At 41.6% G+C, this 17048-nt stretch overlaps 1 protein-coding gene across 2 annotated transcripts in view; it reads left to right on the top strand.

The window, feature by feature from the left end:
- LOC309436844 (tumor protein D52-like) overlaps positions 1–17048 on the top strand; it is a 118568-nt gene that overhangs the window by 28208 nt on the left and 73312 nt on the right. Inside the window, exons 2-6 of one of the 2 annotated variants that reach the window (XM_082046396.1) lie at positions 39–154; positions 1501–1649; positions 2514–2615; positions 9619–9667; positions 10697–12150. In XM_082046396.1, coding sequence (XP_081902522.1) covers positions 39–154; positions 1501–1649; positions 2514–2615; positions 9619–9667; positions 10697–10813 — 533 coding nt within the window. In that variant the 3' untranslated portion in view covers positions 10814–12150. Of the gene's footprint in view, positions 1–38; positions 155–1500; positions 1650–2513; positions 2616–9618; positions 9668–10696; positions 12151–17048 lie in introns of those variants that run through there. The other variant, XM_082046397.1, reaches the window with a different exon arrangement.

Raw genomic sequence — 17048 nt, forward strand, 5'->3', positions numbered from 1 at the left:
GTTGATGATCTGATTTTTAATGTTTTATTCACCTCAAGGGCTGCTGAGAAGTGACTCCATACCTGAGGTTGGAGAGGATGCTGCTGCTACAGTTGGTATGGCGGAAACACTCTCAGAAGAAGAACAGGATGAGCTAAGAAAAGAGCTTGCTAAGGTAAATCTCTTGCAAATGGCTCTTAAACTGGTTTTGAGAATGAAAATCTGGGATAATGCTGTCTTTGAACATACAGTTAATGCTTTGCATATTTGTTATGGGAGTGTGTAAAGCTGTGTATGGCACTCTTGTGTATTGGGGGGAAGGAAAGGAGAAAAGAACATCCAGTTCTAGTTATGGGGGATTAAGCTAGAAGTGCTGAGAGTACAGATCTTAAATCAAGATGCATAAATACCTAGCCCTTTTTTCCCCTAAGTGTGAAGGGGGTAAATAAGCTGTCAAAGATAACATGGTTGGAAGCCAAAACCAAATATTGTCTCAACTGGTGTGTAGTAACTAAAGCTGTTGTTTTCATGCAGGATGCTTTGTAGCAATATCCGTGTTTTGCTAATGTCTAACCATGTAACTATTCTTACCCATGGTTCATATAGCAGAAATCTTTTTAAGAGCGAGTGAAAGTAGTATTTCCTCCAAGGAGCTTAAATGAGCAGGCAGCCTGATACCCTGAAGTATGGTGGTCTGATCTGGATGATGAAGTAGGGCTGGGTGTGTGCCTTGGCTGTTGGACAGACAGCCTTGGTGCCTCTCTCACATCTGTGTAGCCCACAGAATGGCATTGTAAAACTGTTGTGATACCTTTGAGATCTGGTCGTGCTTCTGTGAGAGGCTTAAGTGACATCTGTGTAAAGACGAAAGTATACAAAAAATACAGCTGCTGAATAGGTGCTGTGTGGGTTTTGTTTTGGTTTGTTTTTTTAATTATCATTTATTATTATTTAATTATCATTTATTTGTTCATTGTTTAAATTGCTCAGTTTGCCACCATTTCCACCCCTGCTCTGGGGAAGGCACTCCTGTGGCTGGATCCAGCCTGCAGTTGCTGGCTTAAGCTGCAAAAGAACCTTTCTATTCAAGCAAGGAGACAAGACTTGTGTATGTGTCAGACATACTCAGAGCTTCCTGATACTGGTCATACATTGTTATCTCCTCTGATGTGGAAGGAGAATACAGGCTTGGCAATTGTCCCAGATTTGACTAATCTTCAAGCTTTACATAGCCTAATGTTGTCTAAAGGTAATGATTTCTAACTGTACAGTATTTTAGTTACCAGCTTCCTTGTGCCTATTCCAGTAACAGAGCTGGCTGCAGGTAGGTTACTTTTTCACTAACTGACTCTTGTAGACTATGTTGGATTTCCCTTTTAGTATTTAGAAACAATTGTCAGGCAATGTTAAAATGCATTAGCCCCCTATTACTGATGCCTAGTAGCTATTTTAATAAATATATAGTTAAATGGCTGGGCATATTGCTTGCTAACTTACCTCTTACCAATTCTGCTGCCACAGGTGGAAGAGGAAATCCAGACGCTCTCACAAGTGCTAGCTGCCAAAGAGAAGCATCTAGCAGAAATCAAGAGAAAGCTGGGAATTAACTCATTACAGGAACTAAAGCAGAACATTACCAAAAGCTGGCAAGATGTTACATCAACCACAGCGTATGTACCAGTTCATGATGATTGTCTCAGCTGTCGAGGTGAAAACTACGTAGTTCTTGTGTCATGTCTAAACCCTCTATTCTTGTGAAATGAGTGTAGTTATCACAAAGTAAAGCTGTACTAAAACTTATCTGGATAAATCATCATAAATTTTTTTTAAAAAGGCACTATTAGCCATATCATCTTATGCAAAATAAGAATGGTTTACCATAAAATGGGTGATTCTAATACACTTTTTGTCTGATAGATCTGAGATACCATTACTGAGATACCAAGGTGTCCTAAGTCCACCAGAATACCCTTCTTTTCCAGCCTGAAAAATTGTGGTAAACTGAGCTCATGCAGGAAGAGTGCAAAGTCACAGTTAATGTTCTTGCCAAACACTACTGTTATCTTACGGTCTAGAGTGAACTGCCTTCTGAAGTTAATGCCTACACTGAACATAAGAGGATGTACCTCAAGCTTTTCATGGTGAAGTTTATTGACAAAACCATTCAGTACAAGATTTTAGATGTTTGACACAAAAAAACAGACCGCTGTTCTTTTTCAGTGTGTGTGCATGGTGGTGTCTTCTTTTTTGTTTGTTTGGCTTTGGGTTTTTTTTGAGTCCTACAATAGCAGAGAGCATCTGTTCTGGGGGTGGGGTTGCAGGTACGTGTTGGTGAACCTGATCTGAAGTCTGAGCTGTCAGAGATGCTGTAGCCAGAAGGGCCTGCAATAGCTCAGAATAATCTTTTAAATAACTTGTTAATTTGACCCCAAAGCTGAAGTATACCGCTGGGTTTGATACAAATTTACGTACACTAAAAGGTTCCCTATGTGTTCTATCAAAATAACTACAGACTTAATTTTTTTTGAACACAGATACAAGAAAACATCAGAAACTCTGTCTCAGGCTGGTCAGAAGGCTTCTGCTGCTTTTTCATCTGTTGGGTCAGTCATAACCAAGAAGTTTGAAGATGTCAGGTAGGTTTCTTTAGCTTTTCCCGAGTGGTCGCATTTTTGACTTAAGCAGATGATCACTGAAATAAATATATGCTATTAAAGTACCTGGCATTTCTAAACATTAATCTATCAAGAACCCTCGGCATCTGTTTTAGGAGAGCTGAGTGACTTTTTTACAAAATCTGCTTGTATATACTCACTGATGCAGAGGAGTTCTGTGGTGTGCATTTTAAATATGCAAGAGAAGCAACGTGTGCCATTACCTCTACTGCTACTGTTATTTTTCGGGTAGGATTGCAGGTGGCAGTGTCCCCACCTGCCTCTGTGTGATGCACATAGCACTGTCATTTCTGTTCTCTAACTTGCTCAGCTTGTGGAATACTACATTTCAACAATTAGTGTTTTTAACTGTGATTTGGTTTTCTTGTTTGGTGTGGGGTTTTTTTTTTGTTTGTTTGTTTCATTTCTGTCTTGTGTGGATTCCTTTCAGGTGTGTTTTATTTCCTTGTAAGCTCTTCTATCTCATAGCAGTGGCTTGATTTTATTACCTTTTTAATAGACTATTGGCACTTTTCAATTCTTAAATATTGGTATACAGCATATTCTGACTTTGTGTCAAATGACACAGTCCTTCAAATTAGGTAGGTTTGGTGGTAATTTTTAGTGTTATTGTGACCTGCACGCAAAACTCTTCCTGTATGTAATCCAATCATATGCTTAGCTTGCAATTCTTTTTTTGATTATGTGATTTTTACTACTGGAACATATACAACCACTCATTTCTGCTTGTAACTTGTTGTGAATAGTGGATCAAACTTATTTTTACATTATTAGACAACTAAAAATTCACACATTCTAACAGAATATTGCTGCATTGGAAAGCAGTGTAATAAAATCAGCCCTTTTGTTTTAAAGTGCTGCCATTAACCTCCTCCTTGCTTTTTGAAGTCTAGTGAGAAAACACTTTGAGGTGCAGCTACACAGTTACATATTTTGCTTCAGATTTATCAGAACTTCCTTTCTCTCTTTAATGCTTACTCTGGCATTGTGCAGACTACAGGCATTTTCACATTCCTTTAGGTAAGGTGGGCGCAAGAATTGTTCTGAAACTAAGCATGTAGTCAGACTGTCTCCATTAAAATCTTTAAGTTTTGTCTGTAAAAGGTAACTTCTTTTTTTCTCTGGTGTTAGATAATGTAAAACTGAAGCTCTTTTAATGTCAGGAAAGATGTTTCTTCATGTTCACCTGGTAACTATCCCAGAACATGAAATCTTGAGAATAAATAACAATCAATTAGCCTATCTTCCTTGTAAGAAAGGAATCTGTAAAAATGATTGTCAGTTTTTTTGTAAAGTGACAGGATATGGTTTTGAGGTCAATGGCATGCAGAATTCCTCCTTCTCTTTGTGTGTACAGTGTTTGTACCTTGAGAGAGTAGAAATTTTCCCTTTTCTGTGTCAATTACAATGGTTGTTTAGCATTGTGACTCATCACTAGAGTCTAAATGTAAAATAGTTTATGCATTCTTTGTTCATATTTTGTCCAGTGAAACAGTCCTGATCTTTGAGTTGATTATGTTAGCAGCTCCAGACACTGAGTATTTTAGTTGCCTTGTCTGTGTTGCCTTTTATCTGCCTAGACTAAGCAAATACTCAACGTTAAGTTTTCAGTAGTTAAAATTCCTGTTTAGCAATTTCTGTCCTTTACCTATTATGCCATCTATGCACACCTCTGCATCTGGCTTCATCTTTTCTGCACTCTTCCACTAAGCAGCTAAAGACAGCAGCAGGGTCTCTGTAGAGATGTAGGGATCTGGCTCCCAGAACACTAACTAACCCCGAGGCAGTGCCTGTGGAGGAGATGGGCAGCTGCTCAGGATGCTGTCAGGACTCTGATGGGATCTCGGTTTGCTGGAGTTCAGGAAGAGCAGTCTATCTGAAATAGCTCCCCTTCAGCATCAGTGAGACCATGGGAGCCTGGAAGATGTCTCTCTGTCTTTTGGATGTAGAGCTTGGCTGGTCACTTAACAAGTTCACCTTCCTTAAGGCTCTGGTGTTCCCCTACTCGTATTAAGAATATCGCGTTTGACAAGGATAAGCACAGACTCATAGCTCTCCTCTGCCTTCAGGAATGCAATAAAAGAAGAGTGTCCTAATTACTCAGGTTAGTGGCTAAGTGGGTGTTGAGTACTCTCTATCAGAAACTGGGCCACTGGCAGGAAATGTAACAGGGCCAGAGGAGTCCACTGTCTTGGTGTGCTTCTTGTGGGGAATCACGGTAATGGAAATTCAAAATATGATTATAAATACAGAAGTGGCTTGTTTAAAAAAAAAAAAAAAAAAAACAAACGAACCAAAACCAACCAACCAAACAAAACCTGTGAAGAATTAGAGGAATTAGTACTGTTCAAGATCCTATTTGCACCTAAACAGGAAATTAGAAACCTCAAGATCTTAATTGTACTTAAACAGGAGATTAAAAACCTTTGAATTTTTTGCTTTTGTGAGGACCAAGTTCATCTGGGATTCAACCAGTGAATTCAGGTCCCAGGGTAACATGACTGCTCAAGTGGTGTCTACTTTTAAGACTGCACAAGTCTGAACTTCAGAAAGTTTTAGATGCCCCAGTTCTTTTCTGGAAATGAGAATTGATGGGCCTGATGCATATCTGAACAAATTCTGAATATGCAGGTGCAATTTTATTCTTAAACTCTTATGTGGCTTCTTTATCATGGCTTCACTTTTTTTGGTATTGTTTTAGCTTAGGGCCTTCTCAGCTGTGAATGCATGATTTCTTCTGCATCAGACCATTTCCACATATATCATGCATCAAACATTACATGCGTGTTTTCATTCTTGCACTGCAAAGTGATTTTGGAAGGAGTTGCAAAAGGGACTAAGGCAGGTGGTGGAGCTGTGACCTTAGAAAGTACTGAAATAGAGAGGAAGAGGGAGGATTGGCAGGGCAGAGCCAGTGCATTAGTGCTTCCTTTTTGTGGTTGTTTCCTCTCCTCCTTGTTAGGCTGAAAATGAACTCTGTTCCTTCTTAGGTTTCTCTTAATACCTTTATTCTCCTTTATAAGAACGTATTGAACTCTTGATGAGCTAGCCATCCTTGCGTAGGCAACATCAGTATATGTGAAAAACAGCAGTAGTTCCAAGATGTACCACTCTGCAAATTTCTGAGCAATCATGACTTGCACTTAGCTCCTCTTGCACTGCATCTGTATTATGGAGCAGAAGTCCTCATCTTTGCCCTGTTCTGAGATTGCAGAATAACATTATTTGCTTACTTTGGAAATCTGATACGATCATGGGCTCCTAAATATCATCATGTATCAGCTGGAAACCTAACTATTAACAAAAGCAAATAACTAGTGTTTATGCACTCTTAAGATGGTGTTTTCCAGGCAGGGACCCTGACACATGTCCTTGTGCAATTTCAAAATGTGAGGCAAGTTGTAACTATACAAATAGTTGTGTAAAGGATAAGAAAGCATTTAATGCAGTACAAAATACATGGAGGGCTGGAAAGCAATTTATTGTTCCTTTTTTGGTTTTATATTTTTTAAAGCTAGGGGTTTTCTTGTGCACCTTTGTGAAAAGAACCTCTCTTCTTCAAACTACCCAACTAGTTGAGTGAGCACTTTGATGTGACATTCTGTCATTTGTGAAAAGAAATACAAGTTCTCTTCTTTGTAAAGCTTCTCAAGGCTTAATCGTGCTTCTTTGCACTACCCGAAGAACAGGTGATTTGATATTTAAAAAAAAAAAAAAAAATCAACTGAATTTATTTAAACTGGAATTTATCATTCTGTGATAAAACTATATATTAGCTTATCGTGACATTTTGCAAAATGGATACTGAGTATATGTAAGTGTATTGTACAACAGCAAGTAAATCCTTCATGAATGTACAAATAGTTCTTCCATTAAATGATCTCTATGAGACTAAATGAAACTTCCCTAGACACCTCGTAAAAGATCTACAATACACCATAGGTTGTTGCTTTTCAGTCTGAGCAGAAAAAGGAGGTAATTTTCATGCTCTTTAGCCTTAAACATCTTGCAGGAGGCACGTCTTGCAGAATGAGGGGAAGTGGCTGGGCACGACTGGACAAAGAGAACTAGTTAGTGTCAGCCTAGTTCCGTACTAAAACTTGGCACGTGGCAAAACCAAAACTTCTAATAATCCACATCACAGAGTGAGGAATATAAATTACACACCAGAAGACAGCTTCTATGTGCTCTGGAAAAGCTTGTGGAAGCCAAATGGTCCATGAAGTTGAAACACAGCAGAAATGGGGCTGGGGAAAGGGATGAAACATGGCCAGACATCACCGACGTGGATCAGGACAGCAGCTGGCCTTGGCCTGTCTGATTGACGGTGTACTGTACCTACAGACCAACATTCAGCCGTGCATCAGCCTGAAGGGATTCCAACCTTAAGGGCATTTCTTACACGTGTAGTTTTTTCTATCACTGTATTATACTGGTGGGCCTCCCAAAGAATCTCTTAAAACTTGTTCTGCAATGAATACGGAACCTTTTTGCTTCTGTTAATCTATCTTCCATTGTATGTAAATACAAATTGGAGTTTTAGAAGTGTATCAAATATGAGAGTCCTGCCCACCCCAGCAATTGCCTGGAAAGTGTTCTCTTGAAAGACATCATAAAGTCCAGTCTAAATTTGACATTCCAAATATAGTTAGGAAAAACTGTGATCATCAGTTTTTCTAACTTACTATTATGGTATTTGACAAGAAACATTTAAAATATAAGACTAATTTGTATCAAGAGCAAACAGTGATTTTTTTAGAATATGGAACTAAATTAGATTCCAGATGGTCTTGAAATTATTTGGGAGCTCTTTAATCTGTATCCAGTCATCTTCTAGGAGTAGGTATGTGTTGTCACGAAACAAACAGTAACTGTATAGCAACAGTGGCAGGTTACAGAAATCCTCCATGAATTTCAGAACAGAGTGGAGACCAGGACTTTCTCCCTGTCCCCAGCATAAACCTGACCTTGAATACAGATTGATTTGACTGCTCTTGCTAGATAATTTATATTGATGAGTAGATAATTTGTATTAGTGAGTATGGAAATCTTACACCCAGTTGAAATGGAAACCTTCTGAATGTAGGAGTGATTCTTTCACTAATAAGATCAGTTGATCGATAAGACTCATGAGTATTCACTTTCTACATGATATCATCAAAACTGTAAATGCAGCATGTCTGTCATTGCTTGAGAACCTGAATGAGTACACAGACGTTTGCAGCTAAGCAGAATATATACTAACAAGCATGGCACTTAAATCTTTCCAAAAAGAAAAAATGTTGCTACTTTTGCTCGTTGTACTTGTGTGTATGCATGGCTAAGCAATTTAAAAAAGCAAATTGAAGCAGTTACTATATAAGACTGTATCAGACTCTTAGGCTATTTCCCAAATACAGTATGCGGAAGTCAGCTCTCTAAGCCAATTTCTTCTTGGTCTGTCACTTAAACTAACTTTTTGCTTTCTTTTTTCTTAATGCTGGCATTTAGTATACGCTCCATACAACATTCAATTAGCATGCCTATTATGAGGTAATGTATGCATAGTCCAGCTGTTCGGTTTATTTATTTTCATGTGTGGAATCAAGTTAAATTGAACTTAAGTCAACTAACACAGATTTAAAAAAAAAAACAAACAAACCAAAACCTACCCAACTTTGTAATGGATTTCCTGCACTACCACATAGGATAAGATTTATTTCTGCTTAATGATGGTGGTTATCACACATCGGGAATGTGATCAAGTGCCCTTTCCTGCTGTTTGGAGAACTATAACAACTTCTCCCTGCCTGTAAGAAATGTAATGCTACTAAATGATTCCAAGGTTTAAAGGCAATAGCTTGGCATCTGTTGTAGAACAATGAAAGTGAGTAAAAATATCGTGGTTTAACAAAAAAGTCTTGTGCTGACTTGTTTGCCTTTTCTCTCCCCTTGCTTGACACTGTCCCTCTCCATCTCTGGAGGGAGTCTGGTTTGGTATATATGTATGTCACATTGTGCCTTCCCAAATGAAAGAGTGCTGCTAAGTGTGGGTGACCTACACAAATGCCAAGCAAAAGGGGAAAGGGAACTTAAGACCTCTTTCGGAAAAAAAAAAAAAACTCTTGTCTTTAGTCTTTATATAAGAACTTTTTTTTTGAGTCTGCTATGAATCCTCAGTCCTGGTACACTGAAGGCAAGCATTTTCCATCCTGTCTGAAGGCAGGTGTACAAGCTACTGCACAAATCTGCAAATGGCAGCGACAGCTAGTTGAAGCATTAAGCCACTCTTCTGACCCTAATAAATAATACACTGCCCCTCAGCATTGAAAATCCCAAGCTGTCCTGCTCTTCATATGCAGAACTTACCATTTGTAATCACAGCTGTCTCCAGCATTTAAAAGGCAAGGGGGAGTCTGCCTTAAATTGAACATGTTGGCAGAAAATGCCATTGCAAAATGTGTTTTTTAAATTGAACACACACAGCCTATTAAGTTAAACTAGTCTTCCTACAAGGGAGAAAACTCTGATGACAAGTGTTCTTCAGCAATCACGTAGTAGGCTAAGCAGAAGCAATGACTGAGCTTTCCTGAACAAGTCCTTTAAGGCAGAAACCTGTTTGAAATCACTGGGAATTATAAACTAAACCTAAAATACTTGCTAGTTCTCCCTTCTGTGTTGTGATGAAAGATCTGATTGCTGAGCCTGGCAATGCTTAGTTGCCAAAGATACAAATGAGCTGCAACTTGAGTGTGTTTGTATTTTAGTTTTGTAGTTTGTAGTTTCATGGTTTGAATTTTAGTTTTGTAGTACTTCCAGATCTGAACTATTTTCAGGCTACCCTTAAAAGCAGGAAGGAGCCCCAAACAAACAAAACTCATGTTGACATTGGAAAAAAGCAACTGTCTGCTTGTTTTCTGATATTTATAGACTAACCAGATAATGGTTTTAATTCTGTGTGTGGTTCCTTTTTTTATTTTCCTAGAAATTCTCCTACTTTCAAATCCTTTGAGGAAAAAGTTGAAAACTTAAAGGTAAGTGTTACTAAAATGCCTTGGTGAATGTGGAGGAAAGACAGAAGTGGACTCTGGGTAGCCTGCTTTTCAGATATTGGTAAACTGTTGAAGGTGTTTAGATTACATCTTTTAAGTACCATGGAAATGGTTTCTCTGCCTAATGATTTGATTATAAAAAATGGGCTTCCTGTACCTCTTACGGGAGGATGCCTTTAATTAGGACTAACAGCTGGCTAACTTAAACAGCTGGTGTGACATACCTAGCATTATGTATCCAAAATGGTCTAGGTTTTTATTTCTATGCATTACTAAAGACTAGTATCCTACACAGGACTATAGCTTGGGGTGTTTATCTTATTCCTGGCATAAAATATGCAAGGTCTTTGTAATTTAATTTGAAATTTACTCACAAAAGCCTCAGGTGCCAGAAACAACAATTAATAGCTTTTTCAGGATGAGAAGCATGCAAGTGATACCATAGGGAACCAGGATTCCCTTGCAAACTAATTGGCATTAACGTTCCTGCCATCCCACAGGGTATATACCTAACTGTAGAGGGAAGTGAAAAACCAAACACAGCACCTGGAGAAACTAAAATAGTTGCTATGCTCCACTAAATATCTCAAGAATTGCTGTTGAGACTGAAAACTGTTCAAGGTTCTTTCTTGAGCAATACAGAAGCAAGTTTTAACTTGGAATCTTTCACTACCTAAATGGCTTGAAAGGCTGCAGCGTACCTGGGTCCATTTTTAACTGAGAGTGTGCCAACCTTCAGACTCCTTGGAGTCAGGGCTGCTTCATGTTTTGTGTATCTGGAAGTCAAAGGGAGACTGCTTTGTTCATCTGCTGCTGGTGATTGTTTTCTCCATGACACTTAAAGATTTGTCTTTATAGAGCATGTCAGGGGTAGCCCAGTCCTGGCAAAGCTGCTCTACTGAAAAGAGTTATTGAACTTGTTCAGGCAGAGGTACCGGTGTTTATCCAGTTAACCACGTTTGACATGCCAAGTAACTGGAATTGTATGCTGAGGCTCTGTCTGTGTTCTAGTTTAAAGTTGGAGGAAGCAAACATGCTGGGGGAGACTTCGGAGAAGTTCTCAACTCTGCTGCCAACGCCAGTGCCACAGAAACTATTGCAGAACAGACACAGGAGGAGACCCACTGAGATTCCTGCCACTGTCCTGCTACCTACTGCCAGATGCTGCAAGCAAAAACTAAGCACACCTGTAACATTCTTTGCGCTCTTTCAACCAGATGTGCTTTTATTTAGCATGTAGCTGTTTTACTGGATTAACTGATACCAAGCTTGTTTGTGGGTTCAAAATATTTTTGAAACTAAAATACATTGTTTGGGGTTTTGTGTGGGAAGGGGAATTTTTATGCCTTTCAAGCATTTGAAGGACTTATCTATAATTTGAAGGCAACCTTTAAAATATAGCAATGAAAAACTCTTTTGAGAAGTTAATTATACTGTACATATACTGTGGATACATAATTCCTTTTGAATCTGTAACTACTGCTCAATTTAATCATTATGAATCTACTGCTGCTGCCAAACTGAAGCTTGTTCCTTCACTCCCTTGTGATTATTTTGGTTAAGTGTTGCCTGCACAGGACACTGGCCTAGAAGGATCACTCCCAGCTAAAGGACGGACTTCTGCTCTAGCAGGCTTTAAGCAAGTTTTTCATAGCAGGATTTACATGTGGGTAGGAACACACTGTCTTGTGAGCATGTTCCTCATGCAACAGAAGCAGATACAGTTATAGGTAATATCTAAAATTCATTGATCTGTCTGTGGATTATTAATCTAGGAAACTTATGACCATTGCAAACAGAAGGAAGATGCCTCGTAGTGCTGGTGTGGTTCAGTTACAGTAACATTTTCAGTCTTGTTTTTTGTCCATGATGTTAATGTGGTAAGATACACTCTTCTGAACTTTTGATCAGTCGTGAATAGATTCATCTTAATTCACCTATGATGGTGTCATATTTACACTAACAAAGCATGGACTATAAGAATAAGTCTGGGCACAAAAGTGCTTCTTTTATTTGGCATCAAGAGAATTGCTCTCAAAGGCTAATGTTGTTTCCTTTGTAGGCTGACCACTGAAAACATCTGCTACACCTTCTTTTATTTTTCTGTGTTAAAGGCCTGTACTACTTGCAGCCCTGTCCGTGTTTAATACCCCAGAAATCTCCTTGGAGAGGTGCACCATGTCATACTCTTACAGGATCTGTTCTACATGTTGCTTTATCTGATGTTCTCTTCAAATTTCTTGTATTTCATATGTTTCTGGCACGTGGTGTCAGTAAGGTTAGAACTTTTGGCAAGTGTTTTATCACCCTGCTTAGAACTGGAAACAAGTTTTGAAACATCTGTGTGAAATCCCTGAGACCTCCAACTACCACAAAAAGCTGGTTCCTGACAACCTGTTTAGCATGTCAGATGTAGTATATATGCTTAATTACATGTGAGACGCTTAATAAAAACCTGTATGTGAGGAATGTATTGTTTTGTGAATACGGAAGATGATGTAAATAAGTAGGAAAATTTTATTTGTAATCAAAATGCTCCTTAAAGGTTGGTTTCGAAGTAGTGGTGATGTCTGCTGCTATACCAGGAAGGATCTGCAGGGCTGAGCTTTGCATTTCTAGCATAGACAAGGCCTAGAGAGACTTCTAGTGGTGTATGTAAAATTAACCTGCCCTGATTAAAGTGTCAAGTTCAGAATTTGGGTTAGGGATGTGCCTTCAACTTTTGATAGCTGCACCTTAACGAAAGGTACAGAGAATTGAAGGGCACAGTAGGAGTGGACCTCTTCCTCTACAGGGTCCATACCTTGTAGGGCAGGTCCTTCTGGAACAGCGTCCTTGTTGTATGGGTTTTTTCAGCTGTCTAACGGACGAGCAGGGGGCTCATCTGGTGCGGAGCGGTGCTTTCTGGGTACGAAGAAGATTTTTTTCTTTTCCAGACCAAGCGGCCGCGGGTCGGGTCTGCAACGCGCTGCGCTCGGCTTCGCTGCTGCCGCTGGAGCGCCACGTCAGCTTCGGCCGAGCCTTCCTCCGCCTGCAGCCGCCGCCCGGCTGCCGCTCCCCGCGCGGTGGCACCTGACGGGCTGTCCGTGTTCTTGCCACAGCCGCCACCCCGTTCCCGTTCCCGGACCGGCTCCTGGGGCCGCTGCCCAGCCCGGCGGGGCCGCGGGGCTCGCTCCTTGCCCTCACACGGCGGTTACGGGCCGTCCGCCTGTGCGACCCCGCCCGGGACGGAGTGGCAGCCGGGGGGGGGTTCCCCGCGCTGCCCGGGCCCCGCAAGCCGCCTCAGCGGGAGACGGGCGGCGGAGAGCAGGTGCCGCGGCCAGCAGGGTCTCCTCCTCCAGCAAGAGCGCCCGGGCCGTGACTCACCCCCCAGGGGCAGCAGGACGAGCGGCCCGGGCCCCGCTCGGCCCCGCCACCGCCTCCCGCCCACGGCCCGCAGCCAAGATGGCGGCCGCCCCGCCTCAGCCTGCCCCAGTGCGCCTGCGCCCGCCGCGTGCCGGTGACCCGGGCGTGTCGCGGGGTTGTGGTTCACGCTCCGCCCCCCACGCGACCGGTGATGGCGCCGAGCTGGGCCCTCGCCGCTGCCCGGGCGGGGGCTCGGCCGTGGCGGCTGCGGCTGCCGGCGGGGACGCGCTGCGGCAGTGCCGGCCCGGCGGGAGCGCCGCCTGGCGGGACTCTCCTGCAGCAGACGGAGGAGCGGCCGGGCACCGGCACCACGGCCACCGGCCCCCGGCAGGTGAGGGCTCAGCGGGAGGGCCGGGCAGAGTCCGGGGGCGGCTCCGGCGGGGTCGCTGCCGCCGGCCGGTGCGGGCACCTTACGTTCCTTCGGGCTTCGGTTCACCCTCCTGCGTGCGCTCCCGCTGCTCTCTCGTGTTCGTTTCACTTCTTGCCGCCCCGCGCAGTAAATATCCTACAGAAGTGCTGGCGGCTCTTGCGTTTTACTTTTTAACGCACTCCTGGAAAAAAAACAAATCTCACAGAAAACGTACAAGTAGGTTTGGGTGTGCAGAATGCAAGGTACAGCTCTGTAGGCAGTACTATATTCTGGGTTATGCAGGCAGGGATAATGTGGAAAATTTTTAATTAAAACAATTTTAGCCGGTAGGATCAAAGACTGACCTAATAGGCCAGTACTCTAGGGATTTGTAGCAGAAATACTAAGGCTAATATGAATGAAACACGTGGAAATGCATGTATGAAAGTGTCAAGAGAAACAGGAAGACATGAGTTGAAAGAATAATGTGTGTGAATGAAGAAACGCAGAGTTCTCCAAGAGTAAAAAAAAAAAACAAAACAAAACACTTATTGGGAGTAAAATTGAGGATCCTGAAGGGTTAAGAGATTTGTCCAGACCCTGGTTCATCACTGTCAAACAGGGAGAACGTGGGAGATGTGGTGAGGCGTTGGTAGCTGCCATCCTTCCTTGGAGCTGCATGGACGTGGTGCTGTCCAGACCGCTTTGGTAGGTTTTTCCTGCGAGTCTGTAAGTGTGATAATGTGACTGAACAAAATTTGTGAAAGAATGAGTGCAAGTGGATAAAAAGAATGTAGAGGTTTTGTGAATAACCATCACTTTCTGTGTCCGTTGCATTGATTTTTGTCATGCTGATTTCCCCCCAGTGTCTCTTGTGTCAGTGGCCATAACAGATGTCTATGGAAACAGGAAAAAGCAGTGTGTGTGTACTGTGTCCCAGAATATCTCTTCCAGACTGAAAAGCCCTGACCTCTGTTTTTTGACTCAGGTAGAAGTGATGCTGTGCTGCCCTTCATCCTTGACATTCTTCTTTTCTTTTACTAACTTTTCCAGGGGCTGGGATTGTTTGGACTGTGCCCAGGAGGATATGGAGATTAATGCTGTGAATGTTATAGGGCTGGTTTAGTACTGCGAGTGTAGAACTAGAAATACCTCTGTCACTTAATCCAGGACCTAATATGCCTAATTACTGCATAATCTGTAACATGCTGTTTTCTGTGGAATATCCACACTAGCTAGGCTGGCTGTGCAAAGATCAAAGGTCTCTCTAACCTGGGATGCTGCTCAGGTGGTGCCCAAGGGGGTTGCCCAGAGAACAGCTGAGGAAGGAACTCAGTTGAACTAGCTGGAGAAGATGTAAAAGATGAATTTTACTTCAGGAATTTGGTGGGGGGTGATTTTTTTTCCCCTCTTTTTGTTTTTCTGTTGAAGTAAGAAGCTAAGAGCGTATTTTGTCTTGTTTCTGTCTATAAATACTCATCAAGCATTTAAAGGCTCTGAACTAACACAAATGTTATATAGTATTCACAAAATCATTTCCAAGTGGAATTACATGTACAAATATAAATAATGTAATACAGAAATTAAACTAGGAATGTAAAATGAAGAGCTGAAGTTCTCTACACTCCGCTGAATTACTTTCTAACTCAAACAAGAGGAAGACCACTAGCTTGGTTTGCAGCGCCATGGTGATATGAAAAGCATAACAATGAGAAGAAGTAAGGTAGTCACAAGTCTACTTTCATGCTGTTCTTAGTCCAGTTAGCAAAGCAGTCAGTGAGCCCGAGTGTGATTGATGATTATTGACTGTTTGCTCTTTCTAGAGGGTGCAGAAGAGAGAGTGGGTTTTGGTGAGAATGAATTAGCAGTGGGACATGGGATTCTGAAATGAGAGGAAATGAAAGTGGTCTGACTTGCAGTGTAATCTGTTGGTTCTATGTAGTTTTCTTGAAATCACATTTTCACCAATTTTAACTGATTTTTTGATTACTGGGAAGTGTGTTATTTGGTAAACAAACTTTCCACAGCTGGGAGCAGCCCTGAACTGGGTGATACTGGTGGGAGGATGTACTGGATGCAGCTGTAAAAACTCAAAGCATTAGGAGACCTTTTGAGAAAACTCTTCTAAGGGGAGCAATGCGCTCTCGTCAGGAGAGGGTGGGGTGGCTCTGGCTGCAGCCCCTTTTGGGGTGCGACGTGTCTGCAGGATCTGCCCTCTCAAGCAGGAGGAACGTGGTTTTACTCATCCTGTACCTTAGTCTCAGCTGGAGGAAAGCTTGTGTCCCTTGTCACTGCTGGCAAACAGGTATAAACCACTCCCTGGCTTCTGGAGTGATTGTGCCCTGTGAAACTGCAGAGATGTTATTTGGGTCCTTAGTGTTTCTGTTTCTTTAGGAAAAAAAAATATATATATGGAGGTTTAATGATGTTTCTGCACTCATTTCCCATGTCAGCTGTTTTTCCCTCGTTTTTGAAGCTGCATGAATGGTACTTGGTAGGCAGTGGCTTATTTTATACAGATGGCAGGAAACTTGATAAATGGGCATGTTGACGTGTGTTTGTTTAAGATAATTCAAAAAGCATGATGATATTTTTTCTAGGTAGCTTTTTATGTTTTTTGGGTACAGCAGCAAATGCGTACTGCTGACCTCGCTTTGTAATTGCCTGGTGTTATTCTCTGCTATGTTGGTAATTTTGTAGGGCCTTGTGTTTTATTTTTCACTTTTAGTTCACAATTCTGTTGTTACTGTTTTGCAGATAGTTGATCTTATAGAGTAGGCACTTGAATGTTGATTAAACTGTTAAAGAGTTAGCAATATGAAAAGCAGAATGTTCTGAGAAACCCACATACTTAACCTTGTCTACAGCAGGCAGCTTACTTCTTGCTGCTTTTTCCTTCTGCATTTTTAGAACTTTTTGGTTTTGCATTCTTAAACTCAACAAAAAAAAAGACAGGTTTTAAGTTTTTTTCTGTACAGTTACATAAAGAAATCTTGTAGGACAGGAGATGCTTTAAGTGTTACCTTTATTTGTGGATTAAAGCTGCCTACCTAGGAAAATAGGAAACCTTGCCTTTTACATAGGATGTGATGAGTTTTTGTTGATATGGGGTAGAGCAGTGAATGTTGGTTCATGTTCCAGGCTGGGTTACCAGCTCAGAACAAGAAGAAGACGTAAGAATGAAGTAACTAAGAATACATAGCATATTTTTGTGCACTCTGAACTAAGTAGTCCAAAAATGTTTTAAAAGAATAAGCGGTGAAGTTTGTCAAATGTATTTTTAGGTAGAAATGAGTTATCGCTATGATAGCTTTACCACTGGGCTGCAGTATGTGACATAGCATGATAAAACTTCTGCTGGTGCTGTTTTACTTCATAGTAAGAGGGTACAGACCATCAGGTGGATGTCAGAGATCAGTGATGTAAATAGAAATTTAGTGTTTGTTGAGAAGCAGCGATTTTGGCGGCGGGTCCCGCTGAGGCAGCCGTGCAGGGATGCTGCGCTTGGGTCCAGGTGAACCTCCACTCCCGGCACGGCAGAGGGCATCGCTTCTTTCTAGATGATGCAGGACAAGTAGCACATTTCAGGAATTTCCTATTTAGGTCCTT

This window comes from Streptopelia decaocto (assembly GCF_964273445.1).
Source record: "Streptopelia decaocto genome assembly, chromosome: 2".
Lineage (NCBI taxonomy): Eukaryota > Metazoa > Chordata > Aves > Columbiformes > Columbidae > Streptopelia > Streptopelia decaocto.